The sequence below is a fragment of the Phalangium opilio genome, unplaced genomic scaffold, assembly GCF_054372755.1.
Source record: "Phalangium opilio isolate 3A_F unplaced genomic scaffold, DU_Popi_V2 ptg000229l_1, whole genome shotgun sequence".
NCBI lineage: Eukaryota > Metazoa > Arthropoda > Arachnida > Opiliones > Phalangiidae > Phalangium > Phalangium opilio.
In genome coordinates, this window is record NW_028324220.1 from 692,392 (window position 1) to 719,515 (window position 27,124).

A 27,124-nucleotide genomic window follows, 5' to 3' on the forward strand; every position below is an offset into this window, starting at 1 on the left:
CCTGCTTATTTAATTAACGGGAGTATTTTTGGTACAATTAAGTCAAAAATTTATTAATAAGAACAAAATCTTATTCAGATTGACTGGCTTTCTTAGCTTTTCGCCCTTGCCCTTACACTTAAACCCTCTATGGATTTCTGTCCGACTTATGGTCTAATTAAAAATCTTTCCACTAACTACCAGAATACGAATTTTCCGCTCTATTTTTACTGTCGATAACAAAAAATATTATCGCATTTATTTCAGTAAAAAAATTAAGTTTAGATTTTTAAATGTATTCTTTCTGTTATGTAACATAACACTTTTCTTTAAAATATTCATTAAAACTTTATGAAAACTCACTAAAAGAAAGTTAAGTTGTAGTTAATGGTTAAATATTTACCTCTTGTCCTAAAAAGCTGCATTCCGCATGAGCCAAAGAGGTACTTGATATCCAAATGAACAAAATGGATATCAGTAGAATGGAAAATATTCCGCTTGCCTGTGACATGATTCTTGAAAGTTTGCTAGATCGAGATCCTAAGTAGAGTTCTTCGGTCTAACGGTAGCTCAGTGAATGTAGAGTTGTTCTGCACGGTTTTTATACGACAGTCGAATGTTTTGTGATACGTGTAAATTACTTTCATATTTTATTAATAGAACAACTTCTAACCGTTATGGATATAATTTACCAAAATTGCCCTTTGTTTCGAATATATTTTATCATAAGCTAATAATTTACCATTAAGTTCATATGTTCTGCGCCCTTTGTTCACACATAAATTAATTTCAAACTCTTTTGCTGTTACACTTTGAACTACTTTACATTACCAGGTTTGGCATACTTCTACCTTTAAACATACACTTCTTCTAGATAAAGTCTCATTAACGATCTTAGATTGGAGACTATTGAAATTGTATAAACAAGATGGGCACTCTGATATGTCTTGCTCCACTTGTGTGCCAATTTCCTTTTTTTAGGGGTCAATCAACGTTTGGGGGCAAGTACCTCCGAAACTAAATGTCTTAGAACCCATGTTCTTCGACACTTTTCACTCAGTCTGAAACAAAGAACACACCCTTAAATTTATGGAAGACTTATCAGAAACACCCTGTATAGTTAGAGTTGTATTATTCGACAGGCAAATGTTTTTGCAACGTGTATATTACTCTCATAAATTTAAAGAACAATGCCTAAAATGATGGACAATTGTCGTTTAAATTGCTTATTGTTTCGAATATCGACAACAATTCTAAAATTCAAATCGAGAAATAAACGAAAAGCATTAAGATGATTACTCTGTTTTCATCAGAATATTTTACTGATAATAAGAGGTCCGCCATTACAAGTTCTAGATATCTTTCCCTGAATAGCTGGTTAAATAAAAATCTCTTCATACTCTCGACTAGGAGTAAGAATCTAGCTTTGCATATTGGATAAACTACTGGCTATCTAATTTAGTCCTTGCCTTTTTAAATAACGTAGTCTGCTCTGCTTTCTGTGTGTTGCTATCTTCTTGCAAATTGCAATCATGGTGACTAATAAAGTGAATAAAAAAGCTAAATGGATTAGGGGAAAACGTGTTGTCTATTATAAATATATTAAATATACAATAATTACAATAAAACTACAAAAACATAGGTTACTATGGTGCCATTTGAACTGTGGCACCATAGGCAGGACTTCTATCCCAGCAGCACTGCTAGCAGACGCTACCCCGCTTTGTCGCCAACTTAATGATAACGCGCATGCGCGACCGTTAAGCCGATCAAAAAGAAAGTATTCATACTTTCCTCTCATTCAAAGCAAGGAGAGAGAGATATATTTAACCTAGGAGGATATAGGTGTGAAGGAGTCTTCGACTGCCCGTTCTTAGAGCTCAGGTTTCGGCCTCTCCCATGGGAGATTCGTTCACGCGCACCTAGTGACCTTGGTTACGCGCATCACGTGACCACGCAAATACCAATTCAAAAGAAACGGGTTTTTCATGCTAGCTTAGGCCTTAGAAGCAACACCGCCTTTATGTAGGCGGCGTAAAAAAAGTAAGAGATTTGGGGAAAGAATGATATTTTTTAATGTTATCGGGTGTTAACTCTACTCTACCAACAGGCTTTAATCCATCTTAAACACTTTTTTACTTAAGTTTTTGGTTTAGGGATAGAGTAAAAAAGCGTTCCCTCTAAAACAGTTTTATCAAAGAACAAATAATTTACAATTAATAAAAAATTAAATAATGATAAATGTTCCGTTAAAGCACTAAAAAATGCAGCCTTTACCAAAAATGAAATCAAAAGAAAAGACGACGCCCGATGACGATGTGCGCGGAACTTGTTGCGCGGCTATGAATCTCCCAGAACGAGAGAGAACGGGGGGAAACCACGGCCGATAATCTGTAACCGCGTTTCAACGGGAAATCGGGCAGTCGAAGACTCCTTCACCCCTATATCCTCCTAGATTTAACCAGCTAATGAAACGGGCAAGGTCGGTATCAAGCACCATCTCTCGACCCTAATCGACTCTATAGTCACATCATGGATTCGGTAGAGATACGTAGTAATTAGTAATGTGATATGAATTGCTCATTTATCCCCACATCACACCGATAGATGGCATTATTATCGTGCTACCTCCAAAAATAGCCTTTATCCACTAGCTGTCTCCCTCTCTCTGTGAAAATATGAATTATACTTTTAACACTGAGAAAACAGGTAAGATGGAGCGACAATGATGTTGGGCAACCTGATGAAATGAAAGCCTTCTAGTGTACTTTGCGAAGGACCCTAGGCAATTGTTAAGTGCTGCCTCTTAGTGCCATTATATTTGTATGAGAAGTAGTTACTATATTTAATACACAGGGGCATCCTCGATTTTTCCTTACCGTACGACCCTACCGAAACGCTGAGCATGCTGGGAGGACTTCATTGTCGTAGATGGGGGTAGAGACTGCAACGTTATAGGTATGCAAGTTCTGCTCCAATCCACTCTACTTCAAACCGTTAGCATTTAAGAACACAGTAGTAGGTAAAACATGATACAAAAACTACCTACCCTATTTTCATAATATCAGAAGTAAGATAATTGACTAGAAGTTAAGTGCTCTAGCATTGGTAGTAGATCCTGGCACCAGTGAAAAAATTGAGGATTTTATGCCCATTTCATTGCGCCTACACTAGAGAGAAAAAAAATGGTCGAGTTCCAAAAAACATTTTCTACCCCCTTCCCCTCAACCTAAAGCAGCGGAACACGGACGCTGGTGCTTGAATCTAGTTTGCCCGTCTACCGCCGCGAGCGTCTCACGTTTTGGAAGGAAAACTCAGAAACCGCTACCAGAGGGCCAACCGTTGGTGTGTTATCAAGAATATTCACTTTCGCCAAGTGAAGAATTTGGTTAGCTCGATACTTCTAGTCCCTTATCTTACTTCTCATAATATCTATGCCAATTGATACAAAATAGGAATATTTAACTTGTTTTGCCGTTGAAAATCACCTACCTTATAAAACAAATCCGGGACACAAGTATTATATTACATAAAAAAAAGTCATCTTATCTTTCAAATTGCACGACTTTGTCAAGAACCCTATGGGAGCCAGTCGCAAAAAAGGGTTACAACTTTTTTCCATTCTTATTTTACGGTCGCGTAGTTATATTGCCAATAGAACAGACTTTGATTGATTCGTCTCTCTTTTCCAACGGTCCCTATCCTGCTGTCCCCTTTTGGGAGGAGTCCCAACGAGAATCAAGAGAGCCCGGAATATTCATTGATTTTCATCCCCTCTTCTTTTTTTTTGCACTTGACATATTCGTGTCGCTCGAACGGATTTGCCTTTTTTATCTCGTAAGTTAAATATAGCCTAATAACAGCGTGTAAAGATCAGAGTGTTTAATGCCCGTCTCCTCCCAACAAAAAAATGCATCGTTTAGTGAAAGAGGAAAGACGGAGGATGCGAGGGGAAAAAAAAGAAAAATAAATTACACAACTCCCTGAGTACCAGCAGATTGTGCCAATAATTTATGGAGCGCGAATTAAGCCGAGTGATACCTTGGATGCAAAAAGACGGTATCTTCTTGAAGTTATGGTGAAATTAGCTTTATTAGTTGCTAGAATAATGCCTGTACATGAGTGGTTTTACATGAAAGCAGGGATAGATTTTCTTTTAAAAGTAGGAATGGAGAACAGAGTAATGTGGGCGCGCGTCAAAGTCCCGGATCCCCTTCCACGGGACGGAGGGGTATGAAAGAAGAGGTGGGTCATAGCGGCGACAGATGTAAAAAGGAACTACGTATTTTTCGCCATCCCCGTCAGCAACGTCATCAAAACGTAGTTTAAGTAAGCCAGTGAGATAATTTGAAGTTTTCGTTACGTGTTGGAGGGAGGCGCTCTATACCGGGCTATGAGTCGGACTGAAGTAAATACTTACCGTTCTCCATTCCTACTTCTAAAATTAAATCTATCGCTGGTGAAAGCTAATAACAAGAAATTAAGCTAGTAATAAATAATTCAGCACATGGTTTAGTATGATAAGCGTCAGGACGTCAGGAATTTGTAATTACTAATCTTGTCGCCATTTTAAAAGATGGTCACTGTTAAGAAAAACTGATCAAGTTTCCGACAAACGAAGTTTCATCTTCGAGATCAGGGGTTCAAAAAGATTCAGTTTTCTTACTGGACACAGTAGACTCAATAGACACCTGGACTTAATGGTCATTGTTGATTACCCGCTTTTGCAGGTTCTGCCTTGAGGATGAGGAAACCTCCTCCCATGTCCTCTGTAGCTGTGATTACCTGACGGAGTGTGACAAATTTGACATGCGTTCAATGGAACCTGACCAGTTCTCCGCTGTCTCAGCTAACCGGATTCTGATTCTCCGTTTCATCGAGGCCATTGGACTCTCTGCCGTCGGTGCACGACGCGGCAATGCGTCACCCTCTTCAAGATCAACACTGATGAGTTGGTGAGTGATCTTGAAATTTCAAAGTATTTTCCAACATTGTTCCATACTTCAAAATTTGAAAAATCATTAAGAACTATCCTTTGAAAATCAAAAGAAAGCGTGTCCAAATTTGTCGCTTCACAAACATTCATTCATTTTAAAACGTAGAAATTGAACAGCGAAATGCAAACATTTTCTTTTCCATATTATGAATTACGCAATGAATTTTGAGTAATCGTTATCATTAGTTGTAAATGACGTTCCGGATTATCCAGGCGTCAGAAAGACATTGTGTTTATCCGTTTAATGAACCTCGTTTAGTTCTCGATTGGCAAGGTTACTGGGGTAGAACGATGTCCACGCGTAGAGGAAGTATGCTTAAGGAGAGGTAAACGCGCTTCGTAACATACGTAAAACAGTTTTTGAAAGGGGGTTGGGAAAAATGGATCGAAATTCTCATGTTCTCTCTCTTCATTGCGCATGAAACTGTAGGAGAGGCATATGCGCGTTAAATTGCGCAGAGTTACTGTTTGTAGCGATCGAAATATAGTTTAAACCCTTATTTGTATACCTCCTCATCATGACTCGTAGATTAACGGTCCTTTATATGAAGGATAAGAATTTTCGAGGTTTTAGCAGGCGACTTCTCACCGCGCGCTTGTGCAGTTAATGCGTAGTCTTTCTTTCTCCAAATTTGTTGTTGCCTAATAGGACCGGTTAATAAGCCTATTCTATGTAAAAAAGGTGTAGGAAACGTCTCTACGCACTCTCTGAACTCAAAGCTCCTAGAGCGCTGCGCAGGCGCCGAAAGCAAGATGGAAGGCAATGTTTTACCACCATGTCTTTCCCACTTAGTTACATCAAAGACGCTTAATCGTTTCACCTCATTTCAACGAGTAAGAGATTCATAAAGATATCGGAATCTGAAATGAAAATTTTCTCCAGCCCAGCTTTCTACTCTTTGTTGTCGTCAAGGTCATGTATCATTTAGTAACTAGTAGCTTGGTGATAATCCGAAAGCACCATTTTACCTTGGAGACAACAAAATGTGACGTCAGATGACGTACTTCTTTTTTTAACTCCTGTTGGGTCTATCTTGCCATTTACAAGATGGGAGTGTAACCCTTTAATTTTCTACGAGAGGATCCTTGCAATGATATTGGAAACTTATTATGGTTCTCTCTCCTTATGTATATTTCCTCTATTATCTCGATTGAAACCCATTAGCATATTTGCCGATTTGCGCCCTTATAAACACGAAAGCGCACCCAGAATTATACTAAGCGCGTATAGGGAAGCGTTGCCCTTGGAATCGAATCCAATTTAGTAGCCGCAACAAACCCCCCGTTACGCTTGGAAAAAACTAAGCTATTCTATCTAGGAGTCTATACCGAATTAGAGGAGGGAGATCCAAGTTGTGTTTGATAAGCGAGAAATGTTCGAGAGAGAGAGAGAGAGAAAACTACAAAGAAAAGTGGTATTATTTGATTATCTCACATAGAACGGTATCCAGCTAGCGAAAAGTTTTTAGTCGAGGGTCCATAAAGAGATGGTGAAACTTGAAAGGGGATTGGTAACTTACACAATATCATGCTTGGGTGTTTGTGAAGAAATCGTGAAATCTTTCAGATTTAATCGGATATTAAAGAGAGAATTATTATGAAATATTTCAGACAGAATCGGAAATTAATGGCCTATTATAAATAATTTGACAATATCTGAAATATCAGGTTACAAGCTTTACATTATCGTTTCATTGACATCGGCTTCGATCAATCGCTCGATTTTCAATTGACTTCTCGGATTTCAGTATCGACATCTCGCGAATTTTCATTCAATGCTTACATAATAAACCCCTGGGACTTGTGTCAAACGAAACTTTTTTTACAAAGGATTCAATGACAATGGATTTGTGTCCAATTTATTCACTACTGGCGTTCAGGCTCACTTGTTCAATGTTCTACATTTAAAATTTCCCTATTACGACTTAACGAGCTTTAACGCTATGGTACTTTTCGTATATATTGAAAATGATAACAAAATGGTAACAAATTTTTTTTCAATAAAGTGTTATTCAATAGCGCGTTATTTTCGCAATATATATAGTTGATATCAATTGATCATTCAATTTTGAATGAAATTTTACTTATTCTTCCGTATAGTTGTATAATTTAACAAAGAATACTTTGATATATTTGATATTATTTATGAGAAATAACCATTTAAATGCGGAAGTTATGACGTAGTTTAAAGGTAGAAATGTGTCTAAGCTAGTATTGTATAGTAGTTCAAAGTGTAACAGCACATGAGTTTGAATTAATGTTTCTTTCATTCATACAAAGTTAGCATCGTTATTCAAAAGTATCGTTCAAATTGTCCACTCTTGTGCTATTGCACATTGAACTAATTTACATTACCAACTAAGGAACACTTCTACCTTCAAATGTACATAAAGACTCAGTAACGTTCTTAGATTGGAAACTATTGAAATTGTCTAAACAAGATGGGTACTCTGATATATCTTACTCCACATGTGTGCCAATTTCCTTGTTTTAGGGGACAATCAATGTTTGGTGGCCCGTACCTCCGAAACTAAATGTTTTAGACGTCCCCATGTTCTTTGGCACTTTTCCCTCAGTCTGACCCATAGATCACGCCCTTTAAAATTATACAAAAACGTCTTTGTTTGGACCAAGACCGAAAAAAACCAACGATATGAGTGAGGTTTATCAATTGACTGAAGTTTCAGATATTGAAATTTTTCTTTAAGTATTTTTAGTAGTTTAATCACTATTTAATTAAATCAACTGATTTTTCTCTTAATCGATCTATTCCCTCTAAATTTAGTCAAAAAATTGCATATCTCCGCTTTTTCAAGAACAATTCCATTTTCCGAAAACATTTTATCATGAAATTAATTATTTTGAATGGAGTACGTTTGGAGGGATCAATAATTAATATTTGAAATATTCTACTGAATTTCTAAGAAGAGCACCCATACACTGCAAGCACGGATGACCGCAAAATTTTATATCATATCTCGTTTAGAGTGAATTGATTTATGTATTAATTCCCCTGAAAAGAATATAAAATGACATTGTACAGTACTGAGAATTTTTTCTTTTTATGGAATCTTTACACTAACCTTCGGTTGTTTTTATGCTTATAAAATATTTTTCCCGTCCATGAAAGGAGAGCTACCTACTAAAAGGTACCACATGGGACAAAAGTTGTTCCTTTTCCTTTGCAAAACGACATTATTTTATTAGTCCGAGCAAAATAAATTACTCTTAATCATATTTTATCTTCTCAACAAATTGTAACCGTTGAAAAACAATTTTTGGTGCAAACTGGAAAATTTCTAGAGCCACTAACATTTAAACCAATGACCGTCAAGGTGCTTACAAGTTAAGGAACATCGATACGAAATCCCTTCAAAATAATTAATTTCATGATAAAATGTTTTCGGAAAATGGAATTGTTCTTGAAAAAGCGGACATATGCAATTTTTGGAATAAATTTAGAGGGAATAGATCGATTAAGAGTAAAATTAGTTGATTGAATTAAATAGTGATTAAGGATTAAACTACTAAAAATACTTAAAGAGAAATTTCAATACCTGAACTTCAGTCAATTGATAAACCTCACTCATATCGTTGGTTTTTTCGGTCTTGGTCCAAACAAAGACGTTTTTGTATAATATCTGTCACTTCAGTAGTCAACTCTTAACAGGCTGAAAATTTCATTTCCCGTCCCTATTATCTAAAGAGCCAAAAATGCTATTAGTAAGCGGTTTTGAATAAAATATAAATCGAAATCATCTTTGGTTTGTCATACATTATTGATAATGATGGCACGAGATATTAGTAAGTATTAATTAAAATTAATAGCCTTTTAAAAATCGTAAAATTATTAACTATTTAATTTCGTAGAACTGTTTACTTCTTAAATAAGTGTGTTGAGAAAGTTACGTGTGTTAAACTTTACAAAAACAAGGAATGTGCTCTAACCTATTTAAGAAGCTGTCTGTAAAATCATTCTTGCAATTAGCCTATGTAAATTCCCTCTAAGAAGATCATGGGTGCATTGATTATGGCTAAAAGAAAGGCAACCTACGAATGGCTAAAAGTGCGCCTCTTTTTAGGGTAGAAAGAAGCTAAAATACCATTTTTTTAAAGAAAATTTGTGGCAATAAACAAGATAATTGGCAATAATCAGGGGTAAAAACAAATCCAATTTAGTAAAATATTGGAAAAGGGGAAATATATTCAGTTGATAAAACTTCATAATTCCAAAAATAGGTGAACATTTAGCCTAACATAAGCTTAATCCTGTATCTAAACCTAACATGATAAATTACATCATAAATCAAATGGGTCTTAGGTTGCCTATTTATACCCTTGATGATCTATTCATATTCTTGATTATTATAATAATTTGCCCTAAAATGTTAAACTAACAGTTTTGGACACTTGGGAGACCACAAAAATTCGAAATTGCGTTCTTAAATATGAATGCTCACTGAGAATAGCCAAAATAAAATTAATATATAATTAAAAAATAATGAAACCCTGTATACCTCATATGGAAATGTTGAATTAACTGCGCCCTCGTAAACACCACTGTCATAACGGCCAAGCGAAAACACTTTTTTCATCTTTCCAGTAGTATTTTAAAGTGTAAGACCTAGGGTTAGGAACTTAAGATATGTTTCTAGCATGAAACGAAGCAGACTATATCAAATTCCAAAACAAAGATGGAAATCAGCTTTTTTTATTATCTTAAAGGACGAAAGACGCTATAAAGAGTATATTACACAGACTTACCAAAATTCAACTTAAGCTTTGGACAAAACGAACGTCGAAAAATTACTTCAAACGATATTAAAACCGCTATTTACTGTAATTATTTACCTGAATTACTTTTTTAGACGAAAATTGACCTGATAAAAACAATTTTGGTTTTTAAGGGCGTTATAGTTCATTAAAAAATCCAAATAAAGGTCTTAAAGCTCGGAAGAAATATGAAAAAATGAATTAGCTTTGCCTTACTGTCGTCTGCTATGAAATAAACTTTCTTACTGTCGTCTGCTATGAAATAGGGAATTCGAGGCATAATTAATTAGTTAAATTACAAAAATTAGACTTCATTTATTTAAAAACTAAACAGGTAAGTTTCACATTTAGTAAATGCTTGTTAATTTGAAAGTATTCCGAAAACTAACTTCGCTGTAGTTTTTCCATATCGCCTATGACAATTTCCCTAAAAAACCGGGTAAATAATAATGTTTTTTCTAGGGGACGCTAACCCTAAAAAGTGATTTTTTCGTTTAGCATTACAAACGGGTATCAAGTCATATCTACAAGGGCCTACCGGCCCTGTATAATTGTGTATAAATACAACTACCCTAAAGAACCTGGATAATAAAGAGATCATTATATGCAACCTAAATTTTGGTCTCCATTATTTCTTGACCTGGTAACCACAGCTTTTTAAGCCAATCAGTTATAGGGGATAAATAATTGGCGAGCTTGCCAGGAACCGAATATTTCGAGTGTTAGGTTTGATTAAATTAATTTAATATATTGGATAGCTTAGGCTTAGAGCCGAAGTCTTTAGGATCGGACTTTTAGGCTTATCGGTTAGTGCTGACTTTTTCCCCTCCGATAAACCAGTTTGAACCAGTTTTACAATGTGGCGCAATCGAAAATATGCACCCCCTGAGACGGACAGCGACTCGGACGCTTCCCCCGTGTTGGTTGCGGGAGCTTGTCGCTCAAATAGATTATCCAATCAGAGAGCCGCTAGCGCTGGATCACGTGATCCTCGCCGTATCGCAGCTAGACGCGCATTGTTGGATTAAAGCACTTCACAAAGTGAATAAGCCGCGCGTTTTAGCCAGTTGCGCCTCACCACCAACAATGTCCACTCCGCCCGTTTCTGTAAGTCAAACTGGTTATCCGTTTTCTAATATTAATTCTAGAGTACCGCAAATTAGGTTTAGTACTATACAGACAGGTCTCAACCCCTTTTCTCTTGCGCCTTCACAAGCAAGGCTTACCACCAATACGCATGCCAATGTTAGTGTGCCTAGCTCTTATGTGAACGTTAGTACTAGGCCTATAACCAGTACTACTTTAGTGGTAGGACAACAACCTGTGATTACCACAAGTATTTATCCTTCCACAATTCCATTTGGTAACATATCACCAATTTGGAACATTTCCTCAGTGTAAGGCCACCAACAACTTCTGGTCCTTCACATTTTGTTCCTCAAGGAACTTTACCAGTAATAAGTCGGGGCTCTGTTGCTTTGTTAAACGCTAAGCTTACTGAATTAACAGAGCTAGTGTCTATTTATGTAGCTTCCAGTACCACGAACAATTTGAATGCTACTATAGCTTTAAACATGTCACAAGGTGTTAAGGTATTAAAACCGGATTTTCGATTTAATGGTAAATTTTGCAGAAGCGGCCAATTTCCTGTATCAATTAGACGGGTTTCAATTGCTACATTCCTTCCAGAAGTGATAATTCTCGAAGTATGACCGCAACTACTCAGGATACCCAAGCCACGTCTAGTTCTAGTACTAAACTAGTTTGCCATCCTGTAAGTGTTTCATTTATTAGGTACGGACATTCCCTACTGGCGCTTCACATAATTTATTTATTTCTACATATGTAAATCGTCCTTATCATAAACTATTATTACTAACACCAAAATTATTATTGTGTATAAATACAACTACCCTAACGAACCTGGATAGTAAAGAGATCATTATATGCAACCTAAATTTTGGTCTCCATTATTTCTTGACCTGGTAACCACAGCTTTTTAAGCCAATCAGTTATAGGGGATAAATAATTGGCTAGCTTGCCAGGAACCAAATATTTCGAGTGTTAGGTTAGATTAAATTCATCTAATATATTGCATAGCCTAGGCTTAGAGCAGAAGTCTTTAGGATCGGACTTTTAGGTTTATCGGTTAGTGCTGACTTTTTCCCCTCCGATAAACCAGTTTGAACCAGTTTTACAATGTGGCGCAATCGAAACAATGCACCCCTTGAGACGGACAGCGACTCGGACACTTCCCACGTGTTGGCTGCGGGAGCTTGTCGCTCAAATAGATTATCCAATCAGAAAGTCGCTAGCGCTGGATCACGTTCAAACGGTAAATCTCTGCAGCCTGCGTCCGCGAGTCGCGTGATCCAGGGGGCTATCCTTCCGGCGAAAGGGAATAAGGTGGATTCGAAATTTTTGAGAGAGGGGACTCGCTCTGTAGACTGTCTCTTTAAACTCAAAGCCTTGGCTGCTTTGGCGGGTGCCGCGGGTCTTAAGTTAAAAATAATCACTTACTGGGTCAACTTGAACTTCAACCTTCAAATTTGAGAATATAATTTAGTTGTGCCTTCTCAGTAAGTTGGGGAGATTATAAATATTTACAATATACATTGATTGAATTATTCTTTGCTAAATTGTAGACATCCATGGAGCAAAAATATGCCAATGAATTTGACCGTCCGAGGAAGACAAGAGAACAGGCAATTGCTGAATTCTTTTGTGGCGGGGGCTTGGGCTTCATAAACATTGACGTAACTTTCCCTATCTACAAAATAATGTTCAGGCAAATGTTACACGGCATAGACATGATATACGCTTTTAACCAGATACGTAAAGAAGGTATACAAAAAACCTTTACGTATCCAAAAACCTGTTTCAATGTCTTTCATGTTTGGGACTTATTACGAATATGGGCGGTTTCTAAAACACCATTTTCCCAATATACCACCTCCGGTGTCATTAACCGCGGCAGCTTTATTAGCAGGGTCAACAGAAGCCATCTTAAGTCCTTTAGAACGATTTCAAACCCTTTTACAAGACCAAAAATATTACAGTCGATTCAAGAACACGTTTCACGCATTCCAGGAACCTAGATTTTATGGTTTTAAAGAATACTATCGAGGGTTGACTCCAATTTTAATGCGAAATGGGCCGAGCAACGTCATGTTCCTCGGTTTAAAATCCTCAATAAAAGATGTCTTTCCTGAAAGTGAAACGTGGCTAGCTAACTTAGTTGAACATTTTATTAGTGGGGCGCTAATTGGGGCCTTCATTAGCACAATTGTTTTTCCTATCAACGTTATTAAAATCAAAATGGAAGTGTCCTGCGGAACGGAATTCATTTCATTCCGACAAGCGTGCAAATTGACTTACAAAGAGAGGGATTGGAGTATAAAGAAAATGTTTTACGGTGTGCATGTAAATTATACAAGAGCCTTGCTTTCATGGGGTATTACCAAAAGTGAATAGACTACGTCAGAAAGTCAAGAATTCCAGCGCTCGTATGAAACGTGTTAGTTCCCTCGCTGTCTTAAACGGGCCCGCCTAAGCGCAACGCCACCGTAATGCGGCGGCGAATCACTTGTACCAGCTTGTAGAGTTTAACCCTACCTCTCGAAAACTTAGATCCACGGGAACGCTTGCATAGGCAAGCAGACGATATATTTGTTCTGATGGTGTTTGTTGTTCAAAGTATGAAAACATTGAACTAAAACGAAGTGAGGTTTCAACTTTTCGTAATTTAAAATAATGCCCACAAAATTAATTGATGACACAAGTCATGTCTTAGCGAACGTATCAATATGAAGGTGAAAAAAGCCAAAAAGACCAAGAGAAATGAAAGTAAAAACGTTGCCAAAGGCTTCGCTCCCCTGCCCGGGGAAGACGATTTCAATTTGAATGCTCTGCTAGATAACTACAATGAGGAATTTTTTGTCATATATTCAACTGGGGAAAGAAAGGGTATTTTAGCGTATCTAGAGAAAGAGGGGAAATTGGAAATGTTATTTAATGAAATGATAGAGACTTATAAAAACTGGTGAAAAACTGAAACATTTTAATGGAGCCTACTCGATCTTTCTGTACGAATGGGCCGAATATGTTCGTCAAAGCATTATGAGGCTTTTAGAATCTAAGTGCTTGAATGCATTTACTGAAAACGAGGGTTTTGTTACCCTCCAGTGGATGGGAATGAGATTTGAAGACGTTGTTTCCACTATTCGACGAGGAAACTTACCACACCCTAAAGAAAATAACTCTCCTGGAGTAATTAAAAAGAGTAAACATAAGCCTGTAAGGCATGAAAAGTCAGACAGGCTATATAAATTAAATAGGTTAGGGTGTGGCTTGTTTGGGAGAGATTTGGAAGTTAAGCAAATCCCGAATGCAGGTTAGGTATAGAATTTTGAAAGGATAAAAGCCTCTCACAAAAAGACAAAGGGATGCAGCCCACACTCTGGACAAAATAAGCCTCTCCCTACGAAATATGGACCAGTATCCGGACATAACGCTGCCTGCAATCACGATGACTAATAAAGGAGGGTTGCTTTTGCCTGATGTTACTCTAATCCCGTATATATCCAGAGTTAGTGATCTCGTCGTGCAGGAAACACAAAATGGTCCAGAAGTAAACTCGCAGGACACTCTCTCAGTATGTACTAAAGTATTATCTCAAACCAAAGGGTTAATTAATATTTAATTATATCATTACCTAGAACAAGCAATGAATCACCTAGTCCAAGAAAAAGAATGCAAATTTCTTTTTCACAAAACTGTACCTGATATTCCTAACATTAAGGCCCCGGGTTTCACCAAAGAGGAATTGGAAGTTTTCCGCAAGGAATACCAAAGGAAGCTTGGCCACGCCAAGCTAGCAGATCTTGTAAGAAGTGCCGTTTTGCAACGAAATGAAAGGAAGGGAAAAAGATCAAAAGGAGGGCAAAATCTCAGATGCAGTCTCTATGGTTTAAGCAAGAGATCAAAGAAAATCGGAAAAATAACGGTTCATAAAAATAATAAAAATAAGTTGGCTGAAAGTGAAAATAAAGATGTCCACAACAAAAAAATGGTGAAGATGCCCACAACAAAAAGAATGATGGTGAAGATGCCCACAACAAAAAGAATGATGGTAAAGATGCCCACAACAAAAAGAATGATGGTGAAGATGCCCAAAAGACCAAAGCTATCCGGAAGAAGAAAGATGGCCCAAAAAAACTAAACACAAAAACCAAGCTACCTAAAACGTCCACACCAAAGAAACGTTTGTCTCGTGAAAAGGTTAACGACCCTAGTCAACCATGTACTTCCAAAGATTTTAACAGTCCAACGAGGCGATCGAGATGTGTTAGGTGATCAAGAAAAGAATTATTAAAAATTTTAAATCCTAGACTTAGTGATATTTTAGGTCGGTAGTAAATGCTTTACGTTACAAAAAAGAGCAAGGTATAGTTCATGATAAATCACATGTCACAATCTAAAATATCAAGGCCAACCTTCATATAAGAAGCCTCAGCATTTTGAGATGTTCTAGTACAGTTTTTAATTACTAAGGCTCTCATGCCACTTTGGTAGTTTAAGCTAGTTAGTTTTCCTCCGGTAATTTATTTCATTTGACTAAAAACGGTTTCAACCTCGGAACCATTGACTTTGACAGGATAAATATATTGGGTTGGATGTCTTTGAAGGAAGTCTTCAATGAAACCAAAAAATCCATAAACGGTGATTCGTAACAATTCCCACGTTTGCCATGGAAGAAACCGTCCATCAGTGAGAGTATTCCCATTTTCAAGACTTTCCGTTGCCCAATTCTCAAAATAGTTGAGCCCTTCCAACATAGACTTTATTGGTTTAGAATCCAAGGAAGAAACCTTCTTGTGCGAAAGTAATCCTTCTTCAAATAATTTGTGACAGGCAAACAAATAGTCGTACGCAGCCATGACTTCCTTCTCATCTTTAGGTTTTTTTTTCGTAAAGAGGGTTAGCCAATACAGGCATTCTTTGCATAATCAGAGCTGGAGATACATTTAATTTGGTCCAAGGGTCCCTGTCGATATGTGCTTGGGTTAGTCCTTTCAATTGTGTTAACTCATAGTTCTCCATACGATCGTCTTCTCGCTTCTTCATGTCTTCAATTTGTTTCCATCCAAATTCAACCCCTTTAACAGTGAAATTTTTGGAGTAATCAGACTTTGAATGGTGGATGGCATTTATCATATTTTTTAACTGGTGCGTTGGGCAAGTGACCCAGTGAATCCAGCGATCACGTAAACATGGGTTTCGGAATTTCGGCCTATTGAAAAGTCATAGGTGCCGTCTGGATTGACATGTGTTGGCGCTTTTTTAAAGCCTAAACTGTGTCTCAAGGAAGCGATGTTGTTACTCCCTCCGTCGCAAATTAAGGTATTGGTTTCAAGGCCAACACTCTGAAATGCCCAAATCACTTTTGTTATAACATTTGTTATAAATGAATGACACGCTGGCTGTGCAAGCATAAAATATGGACCAATGATGTCAAAGTTGGTTGAGACCGATCGCCAAAGGAATTGAATAATATATTCAGCTTCTAGAGTTTCTTTCATCGTGTTTTCTTTGAATAAATCTTCCATTGAAGGAAAATCCTCTGGTGTAAGAGCGCGACCAACGAATTCGTCATTTTTGAATTCCACATTTTCTCGATAGTTTTGACTTCATCGAATATCATTAAACCTTCTTTAGGTGGTTTGTTTTTAGTGATTAGTTTTTCCACATGGTCGTCAAATTTTTGAGACCAGCTTTTCAAATAGTTTAGATCTATTCCTTGCTGGCATGGAATTTTTCTAGCTTTATCTTGAACGCTGTAAACACTAGGGAGATTTAAAATGTCAAAAGAGGCTAATGCTTCATAGGCAACTTTCGAACGGCTATATACCGCTAGAGCCACTCTATATGTTAGGGGACTCCACCGGTTGCCAGTTGAACCTTTTTTGTTGCGCTCTTGATCCCTACTGAAGTCATTTTCTTCGGAGTTGGTTCTCCAAGCCTTTCGAAGAGCTAATCTCAACATTTTATTCTTAGAACTTGCAATTTTAAATATTTCTTCAAGTTCTCCTTTTCCATTACTATTAACTTCAGTAACAAGCTGCCTTATTTCATTATCTTGTTTTTCACTTAACGATATTATGTTTTCCAAAACCTTTCCCTCTAATTGTTTAATCTTCTTATTTAACGAAAACCGCAAGCTCCTATTGTTGTATATCTTCTTGGATCGGGATCGAGACGATAAAAAACCTATACGGCATGTGGACCGTACCGACTGTTTGCGCTGGCGTTTGCGGGGTGATACTTTCTCGCAATTTCTTTTCCTACGCATAATATACCTTTGAAGATAGCGGCATATCCCACACTGGTAGCTTTTATCTTTCAGACTGTCTTTAGGGGCATTAGACGGCGGTTCAAACCACACCAAACAGCCAAGAGCCTGAAATCTTGTTGATGGATAGCTTATCTTTTCCAAATTTTTGGTGGGCATATTTTGGCAAAGCTTCTATTTAATAACAATAAAATAAACTTATTAGTTATAATATAAACCATGATTAGAATTCAATACCATATATACCGCTAAAATTCCTGGGCAAAAAAGTAGATCGTCATTTAGCTTATTTAGAGCATCTATCACAACATTTTCATCTATTTTGTTTAGCTGTTGTGATTAAAGTTAAGGTAACAGTGAAATACATTATATGATCTATAATAATACGATTTCGAAGTTCATACAAAAGTAACAAGACTTATGAAACCAATTATTCTGAAGATTTAGAATTTCCCAGAAATGTATGAACTCTTAATTAGGGAGCAATCCGCTCAAACATAATTACCGATGTTAGATAGGTGAATTTTTCTGATGCTTTAAATATCGTAGAAATTAAAACTTGGCCTTTAGAAGAAAATAACAGTCTAATTGGAACTTCATAATTCTACAGGGCCGGAAGGCCCTTGTAGATATGACTTGATACCCGTTTGTAATGCTAAACGAAAAAATCACCTTTTTAGGGTTAGCGTCCCATAGAAAAAGCATTACATTTTACCCGGTTTTTTATGGAAATTGTCATAGGCGATACGGAAAAACTACAGCGAAGTTAGTTTTCGGAATACTTTCAAATTAACAAGCATTTACTAAATGAGAAACTTACCTATATAGTTTTTAAATAAATGAGGTCTAATTTTTGTAATTTAACTAATTAATTATGCCTTGAATTCTCTATTTCATAGCAGACGACAGAAAGAAAGATTATTTCATAGCAGACGACAGTAAGGCATTCATAAATTAGCGATGCCTTATTAAGCGTCGACGACAATAAGCCAGCCTTACTGTCGTCGACGCTAATTAATTTTTTGTATATTTTATTCGAGCTTGAACACCATTATTTGGATTTTATAATGAAGTATAACGCCCTTAATAACCACTACTTTGTTATCAGGTCCAATTTTCGTCTAAAAAGTAATTCAGGTAAATAATTACAGTTAATAGAGGTTTTAATATCGTTTGAAGTAATTTTTCGACTTTTGTTTTGGCCAAGGCTTAAGTTGAATTTTGGTAAGTCTGTGTAATATACTCTTTATAGCGTCTTTCGTCCTTTACGAATATAAAAAAGCTGATTTCCAGCTCCGTTTTGGAATTAGATATAGGCCCGTATTCTGCAGAAAAAGTATGCTCCTCCCCCAGACTTAAGCTCGCTGATTGGTCGGTCAGGATCGAACTTAAGGCTTTTCATTGGTGGTTTCGGTTTTGGGGCAAAACTCACTTAAGACTTGTGAGAGGTTGAAATTTTCGATCAGACGACATTGACACGTCTCAAAATATACACCGAATTCAAAGTAGTAATTTTAGAACTCGGCAAACCGTTCAGCATCTTGAATCGGTTAATTGACCGGTTTTTTTGCTTTCTTTTTACACCGGAACTTAGCAGACTACACTTCGTCGTTGCTAATGGCGGTAATGGCAGGTAATGGACTATATTTTTCTTGGTGTTGTTGACTTTAGAAAGAAAGACAACAAAATTATTGTTTTAAATACTGATAGTTTACAAAATATAAGGGTTTCCGTTGTTATTATTTAAAAAATATGCCTTTGTTTTGTGGGAAAATGAAGTCGAACTCTGCCCGAAGTCGAAAAGGATTTACACCGAGGCTTATGACGAAGAAAGTCCTCTGTAGACTCAGACTGTAGTAAGTAGTAAAGAAAGATTTTATTGTTTCTGTTATTTATTTGTTTGGTTCTGTAAGATAAGTTTCAAGCAACAGAGGCACGCTAGTAAATGATTGGAACATGAAATGAGGCACCATCCCATAGCGAAGGTATTTTGTCATTCATTGGCCATGACCAAGATAATTGTGTTTTTATACAAATATGATTGTCTAATCCTTATGGGTCATGAAAGCCTGATTCGTTATACTTATAATATATGTTCCATGACTGTCACAGCCATCTTCCCTGGCACTTGGCACCATGAACTGTACCTATTTTATAATCAAAGCACCAACAGCGAAAGAAATACTTCTACCTTTTATAAAGCATCTATTGCATTAATGTTCAACTGGTAAATAATGTTGCAGACATGTCTAACAAATATAAATATTCATATTCATATATTATAGATTTGTGGTAATAACGTGTTTGACATGAACCCGAATGGGAACTATTTTTGACCTCTATAGTAGGAATTTCTCTTCATTTTCTTCTGTTACTAACAGGTTTATTTTAGCAAATTAAAGATAGCAATACAGGGACAATGTACTTTAATAACTTCATTCACTGTCAAAACACCACACAGCAGAGGAAGGATAACTGGATAAAACATTAGGGATCACAGATTGGTTAAATGATGTCAATGAGCAAGATTGTTGGTTGGAAGAGATCAAGAAGATAATGAGCATCTTGAAAGGCGATATATGAAAGAAGACTGCTTCGACAATGGAGAGCGGTAAAACTGGAGGCCGAACCAGTTACGTCCATGAACTCCTAAAATGTACCTTTATTCCCAGTTTTGAACTTGACATTTGTCAGTATGCCGTAAATTGTTAGCTATCTTATACTCGAATTCGGATATTCTCCAGCAATGTATGTAGATATGTAGTTGGTAAATGTCCAACTTTTATGGAACTGTTGGTGAAAAAATAATGAAACACAAGAATATGTTGACTCCCTATTTCCTACCCATTCAAATGTTACAGTTTTATTGTCTGAATTCATTTTTGCGTGGTATCTTCCCTTAAATACATAGGGGTGCTCGAAACATTAGAGACGGATCACTTAGATAAAAATAATAGCCAATGTGAGATAAAAATATAACCATAGAATCACCAATAGGCTTACTAGTTCCTATAGTGGCACATTTTTTAATTGACTCTTCGTTAAAGATTCGGACGTAATAACACATTTTACTACGTTTAATTGTGATTTAAAAATAAAGGGGTTGTAGCGAATAAATAAATAATTAAAGTTTAAATTGAAACACGTAGGTTTTTAGAATAGAATATGCAAAATGAAGGTCATTTTAAATATTTTGCTGTTTCAGTAATGCTTCGTAACTTGTTGAAATGTGCAATTGGAAATACAATTATGGGGAATTTTCTTTTAAAACTGCAACAAAGATGATCAATAAAAGCCTATTTTCCATATATAGGATTTTAGGTTTGATACATAATTTCAATTGGTCCTATATTAATGCAATCTTACTATGATAATTGATAAACAACAATGCTGAAGAAAATATGCACATGAATGCCAGTCCTCCTTCATCCTAACACCATTCCAACAGACGTATACATTTGCCTAAATCAGATAATATTACCATTGATGTGTATTAAGTGTCCGTCTAATAAAATGGTCTTATAGATATTGAAAATAAGAAACTAATTTACATCGAGAATCCTATGTGATAAAGTCAAAATAAACTCATTTTATTTAAATAATGTTGCTAAACTTTTTTTAGTAACAGCTCATCATTCAGTCTCGACATTGGTTCCTCTCCGTTACTTATTTTTCTATAATTGATTCTTTATTACCATAATAATAATTACTTAAGTTTGATTTGTTTATCTTATACAAACCTTTAAAGAGCTCACCTCATATTTGTATATACTTGTTGGTAGTTTATACTTGCAACAACTATGCCAGCCTTTTCTTTAAAGGGATACCTTAGAGTAAAGTATGCTCAACTAATAAAAGTGTTAATACCTTAATATGCAAGTTGATTACAACACTTCAATGTTGGCAGATATCTTTAGAGGAATTGCCCACCCTAGATAATTCTCCATTGACATTGCCAGTGTCAATGATAGAAATGTCATTACCACAAATCTATAATAAAAGAAAAGCATATGAATATTTCTATTTGTTAGACATGTGTGCAACATTATTTACCAGTTGAACATTAATGCAATAGTTGCTTAATAAAAGGTAGAAGTATTTCTTTCGCTGTTGGTGCTTTGATTATAAAATAGGTACAGTTCATGATGCCAAGTGCCAGGGAAGATGGCTGTGACAGTCATGGAATATATATTATAAGCATATCGAATCTGGCTTTCATGACCCATAAGGATTAGGCAATCATATTTGTATCAAAACACAATTATCTTGGTCATGGCCAATGAATGATGAAATACCTTCGCTATGGGATGGTGCCTCATTTCATGTTCCAATCATTTACTAGCGTGCCTCTGTTGCTTGAAACTTATGTTACAGAAAGAAACAATAAGTCAATAACAGAAACAATAAAATCTTTATTTACTACAGTCTACAGAGGACTTTCTTCGTCATAAGCCTCGGTGTAAATCCTTTTCGACTTCGGGCAGAGTTCGACTTCATTTTCCCACAAAACAAAGGCATATTTTTTAAATTATAACAACGGAAACCCTTATATTTTGTAAACTAACAGTATTTAAAACAATAATTTAGTTGTCTTTCTTTCTAAAGTCAACAACACCAAGAACAATATAGTCCATTACCTGCCATTACCGCCATTAGCAACGACGAAGTGTAGTCTGCTAAGTTCCGGTGGAAAAAGAAAGCAAAAAAACCGATCAATTAATCGATTCATGATGCTGAACGGTTTGCCGAGTTCTAAAATTACTACTTTGAATTTGGTGTATATTTTGACACGTGCCAATGTCGTCTGCTCGAAAATTTCAACCTATCTCAAGTCTTAAGTGAGTTTTGCCCCAAAACCGCCACCGCCAATGAAAAGCCCTAAGTTCGATCCTGACCGACCAATCAGCGAGCTTAAGTCCGGGGGAGGAGTATACTTTTTCTGCAGGATACGGCCCCTGAACCAGGGTTGGAAATAAGGTGAATTTTGTTAGTGGTCCTCGGGACCAGCGACCCCTCATGTTGGAATTATTAAACTGGTCCTTGGGACCAGTGACCCTTGCATTAATTATTATTTTACCGGTCCCACTATAAATTAAATTTCTAAAATGGTGAGAATAAAAAGCACGTTACGCACGTAAAGACACAAAAGTAAAGAAGCTGAAAATTCTAATTGATTTTGAATTATTTACTGTAGGAAAAAGTAGCGTATCAAATCAACATGTCTAATGATATTTAAAGTTCTTAATCCTTTTCTGAACTATTCTTATTCCTTATTGCATTTTACCAAAAACGGATTTATGTACTAAGAACGTCGGATCGTAGCATTAGCCTCTAGTACCATCCTCGCATCGAGAGTGGGTGGAGTCAAAATATAAGCAGACGAAGTTTCTCAATAAAGTATGCGAGGAAGGGTAGTGAATTTGCTACCTTCAACGTTTTTGATTTTACCAGAAAAAAATATTTTTCTACTGATTTTACATAATTTCGGTGGCAATATCTTCTCTCGCTAGCCAGATCAAAATCCTGTAATACCGTGTTCCATCCTCCTAGGCACGGCCAACTTAGATACTCGACAAGCTCGCCAATGAGGCCAGCCAAGACCCCTGCAACACCGACAGACGCAAAAGGGTCGGTGAACATGCAGTTTGACCGTCGAAATGTCCTAGCCATGAAACGGTTGGCCAGACTCTTGCCCGACTGTATTTTGCCAACTCCGAAAACGTAACATTACCACCCCAAAAAAACATAGTTTTCCGACTGTATTCTGTACCACTTGCCAACAGATAAGAATCTTAATGGGCGTCTAAACCGACTATTAATGGTGTTCCTATCCGACTGCTAACGGTCGTCCGCCCGACTGTTAACTATAATCACGCCCGACTGCTACTGATCGTCTTGCCCGACTGCTAATGGTCGTCCGCCCGACTGTTAACTATAATCACGCCCGACTGCTAATGATCGTCTTGCCCGACTGCTAATGGTCGTATCGTCGGACTTATATCGGTTGACTCGCCCGACGTTTAACGGTCTTCTCGCCCGACCCTAAATATTCTTTTTGCCATACTGTAAATATCCTTTTTGTCCGACTGAAAATCGTCCTCTTATCCGACTGCAAACGATTGCCTTACCTGTCTCGTTATCATCCTGCGGGCAGCGAAGTTGGTTTTTCCTTAGGTCCCAAAAACTGTGAATTTTACACATATATAGATTTCAAGAACATAAAAATATTTTTATTCCAAGGTCACTTTAGCATCTCACACATAGTCATATCTAGGGTTCTAAATCGGTAAATTACCATCGTAATTTACACGGTTATTTACCAGGGTAACTGTAATTTACGATTTTCCCGGGTAAATTACGAAAACGGTAATTACCCTGGTAATTACCGTGGTAATTTACGACGGTAAATTACCACTATGGTAATTTACCACCGAATTCTCATGTCTTTCTCTTGGAAAATGGTCTAAAAGCTCCATATTTTGCTCAAGCCGTGCATGCACACTTATTTCTTTTCATGAGACATGAGTAAGTCATAGAAATCGAATAGTAAGCGTGGAAAATATTTGATTAAGGAAATGAAATTTTATTTTCTGGTCTATCCTTGTTGTCGAGTTCCTTTGCGTCAGCTGGAAACCCTGTAGTTAGAATTTTGTAGAGATGGGCCGATACCAATATCTGTATCGGTACCGATGTAGGTTTAAACTGGTATCGGCCCATCTCTAGAATTTTGTTCTAAAAACGTGAAATAGCAATAATTCACAAAATGGGTAAGAAAAAGAAAGTGGATGTAGCTGTTCAAAAGTATTATGTGAACTGCAAACATCAAAACTCTGTATTTAAATAATGTACGACACTATGCTTTGAAAAGTATAGCTATGTTCAAGTGGTATTTTTCAATATTTAGCTTAGAAACGATCAATATAATTTATTTTTGAATTTTCGTAAATTACCATGAACGGTAATTTACGCGGTAAATTACCGCGTAATTTACCATTTTCCAAAATTACCGTAATTTTCGAACCCTAGTCATATCACATATTTTAACATAATGGTTTCACTAAATGACCGGTTTTTGATCATGTGGGAAAAAATTGGAGGAAAATGAATTTTATGTAAATGCAATATTTTGTTAGGACCAATGAATTAGAATACTAAATTTCATGTAAAATATAGTTTAGGAACATTAATTACATGAAATACAAATAGTTTTAAGGAGTAACAATGACTTAAATATTTTGTTTGGACCAAATAACTTGAAAACTTGTTTTACTATTTAAACATTTAAGTTTGAAAACACTTCAACTTATATAGTTAAGGGATAATTAAATGACGAAAACACTTTCATATTATGCAGCTCAAAAGCTTTAAAGGGAGAGTTAATTCTGACATAAAGTGATATATAACAGAGTCCATGTTCCAAAAAACGCCCAATGAATCCAGTTTATTTATAAATATAAAGGAATTTATAAAAACCACTTTTTGCCAGAATAGTCTATAATCCCTTAAGATACTTGGAAAAGTTTGTATTAAAAATACTCGTCTGAAAAGATAAAGTGAAGTCTCTATATACTTAATCAGTTAAAGAATCTTCACTGTCGAAACGCCTGCTTTCATCATTGGACGTTTGGCACTTTTCATAGTTCAAACCCTCATCTATGTTCCCTTTATCTTCAGGGTTTTCTTCTTCATTACTGTTTTCGTCGTCATCAATTCGTTCATCTGCATCAACACTATCACCATCTTGGGAAATTATCTTATTTTCTTTCTTTCTTCGATCCAGTCGACCCCCAGCGCGGTCAGACTTATGTTTAAGCCATTTTTTAATGACACATTCAACATCATATTCCGTAGATCTTCTTAACTTCGGATTTGCCATTACTGCAGCTACAAGTAAATAAATTATCTTATCTCTCTGAATAAAAACAGGAATGTGATAAATACACATTCCAACAATATATAATTACTTTAAACTAAACTTACCAAAACCTTTCCGTTAATTAAATATTGTTTTTCAAAGTTTCAAAAGTTGACTTAAAAAGTCAAAATTTAAAAGTTTGAAAAACTATATAAAATTAACGAACAGATTTTGATAAGTTTTGTTATTGATTTTGATGTTATTTTAACAATCTTTATCCCTTTATGATGAATAGTTGTTGAAGATTTATGCGCTTAACTAGCACTTAAAAATAATACTAACCATTGATTACATCTCTTAAAATTAATTTTGAATAGCCAATTTTTCCATTCGATCCCATCCAGTTCATTTGCAAAAATAAACCATGTTTGAAAGTTTTCGCCAAGGCCCTTCTTATAATATCATCCGGATACTTTCCACCCCAAGTTCTGATCATGGTAATCTTCAAATAATAAATTACTATCATTTCATGTCACAACCGTTTTTGAGTATTAATTGGGAAAGGATTTACTTACGGCTTTTTCTCTTTCTTCTTCACTTTGAAGGAGTTCTTCAATTTGTTCTAGCACTTGTATATCTGGAATTGGTAACTTTAAACGATTTGATGTAGTCGATGACGTTGTATTAAATCCAAAATTTTCCGAAAGAGCCTTTGACATTTGAGCAAACTTTGAATTTAAGTCGGTAAGCATAAGAACTACAGTTTTTTGAAATTTTTCTGTAATCCAAAATTTTTTATAAACCAAAAAAAAAAATATTTATAAAATCAATGAAGTAAAAAGCGTTCTCATTTTTACCTTGAGACATTATATTTCCAGTTAAACTGCAAGCTGTGTCGTCAATATTCATTGTACTATGATAAAGAAATTAGAATAGGCTGTTGTAACTTGGCATTTTGAGAGTTATATTGCTTAAATTTTACTCATACTTCATTTGAGTGGATATATTTTCTGGGTTACTAGTCGATCCAATAAAACCATATTTTTGAGTTGATTCGCTATCTAAAGCTCGAGTTGATCCGCCTGATGCACCTATATGAGTTGAACCGCTAGGTAATCCTTTCCTGCCATTACGGAGTAATTCGCTTTCGCTTTCACCTTTTCGAAATGATTGGCTTTCACTTTTGCGAGACGATCCATTTAGACTTTTACGAGACGATCCATTTAGACTTTTACGAGACGATCCATTTAGACTTTTGCGAGATGAACCGATAATATCTTTGCAAGGTGATACGGTTATATCTTTGGAAAATGATCCGGATATATCTTTGGAAAATGATCCAGTTATATCTTTGCGAGCTGATCCGGTTATATCTTTGCGAGCAGATCCGGTTATACCTTTGCGAGTTGATCCGGTTATACCTTTGCGAGTTGATCCGACTAGACCTTTGCGAGGCGATCCGACTAGACCTTTGCGAGGCGATCCGACTAGACCTTTGCGAGGTGATCCGACTAGACCTTTGCGAGGTGATCCGACTAGACCTTTGCGAGGTGATCCGACTAGACCTTTGCGAGGTGATCCAACTAGACCTTTGCGAGGTGATCCGACTAGACCTTTGCGAGGTGATCCGACTAGACCTTTGCGAGGTGATCCGACTAGACGTTTGCGAGGTGATCCGACTAGACGTTTGCGAGGTGATCCGACTAGACGTTTGCGAGGTGATCCGACAAGACCTTTGCGTGTTGATCCGACAAGACCTTTGCGTGTTGATCCGACAAGACCTTTGCGTGTTGATACGACTAGACCTTTGCGAGATGATCCACTACTAAATAAATGAGGCCCCGATTCGCTGACAACTGATTTAGTTGTTAATCGATTAAATGACTTTGAGGTTGAAGCCCTATCTATGGGTTTATGAACCCATCCGCTAGCTCCATTCTTTTCAGTACTTCCGGTTTCATTTTCATCCACAATTTTTTTATTATTTATCCCAATACGGGGCTCTTGCTCGTCATTTTGTTTCTGCAAGTAATTTTCTGCATTATCGTTTAAGACGTCTTCAACTACGCCTATTTTTGAAGATGTTATATGCATTTCTCTTTGAGATGATATTTTTTATTTTTATTTTGCAAAGGAGTGATAATAGTTTCCAGTTTTGTTCCTCCTATGT

At 36.4% G+C, this 27,124-nt stretch overlaps 2 protein-coding genes and 2 long non-coding RNA genes across 5 annotated transcripts; 1 reads left to right on the forward strand and 3 right to left on the reverse strand.

Annotated features, from left to right (window-relative positions):
• The first annotated feature begins 18,997 nt into the window (after positions 1-18,997).
• Positions 18,998-19,595, forward strand: LOC149614037 (uncharacterized). Its single transcript, XR_016376220.1, has 4 exons — positions 18,998-19,084; positions 19,212-19,326; positions 19,385-19,480; positions 19,561-19,595. It is a non-coding gene; the product is annotated as an uncharacterized LOC149614037 (long non-coding RNA).
• Positions 19,596-21,024: 1,429 nt separating this feature from the next.
• Positions 21,025-21,648, reverse strand: LOC149614038 (uncharacterized). Of its 2 annotated transcripts, none has more exons than XR_016376225.1 (4): positions 21,520-21,648; positions 21,395-21,461; positions 21,153-21,215; positions 21,025-21,089 (listed from the first exon to the last, which is right to left on the reverse strand). It is a non-coding gene; the product is annotated as an uncharacterized LOC149614038 (long non-coding RNA). The 2 variants fall into 2 exon arrangements; XR_016376224.1 differs by having other exon boundaries at positions 21,030-21,089; positions 21,153-21,267.
• A 2,953-nt stretch (positions 21,649-24,601) lies between these two features.
• On the reverse strand, positions 24,602-25,450 carry LOC149614039 (uncharacterized). Its single transcript, XM_089857972.1, has 2 exons — positions 25,297-25,450; positions 24,602-24,983 (listed from the first exon to the last, which is right to left on the reverse strand). The coding sequence occupies exons 1-2, from the start codon at positions 25,448-25,450 to the stop codon at positions 24,670-24,672; spliced, it is 468 nt and encodes a 155-aa protein (XP_089714098.1). The 3' UTR covers positions 24,602-24,669.
• A 47-nt stretch (positions 25,451-25,497) lies between these two features.
• Positions 25,498-27,083, reverse strand: LOC149614040 (uncharacterized). Its single transcript, XM_089857971.1, has 4 exons — positions 26,189-27,083; positions 25,943-26,140; positions 25,812-25,867; positions 25,498-25,732 (listed from the first exon to the last, which is right to left on the reverse strand). Exons 1-4 carry the CDS (start codon positions 27,046-27,048, stop codon positions 25,506-25,508), a joined length of 1,341 nt encoding a protein of 446 aa, XP_089714097.1. The 5' UTR covers positions 27,049-27,083; the 3' UTR covers positions 25,498-25,505.
• Positions 27,084-27,124: the final 41 nt, after the last annotated feature.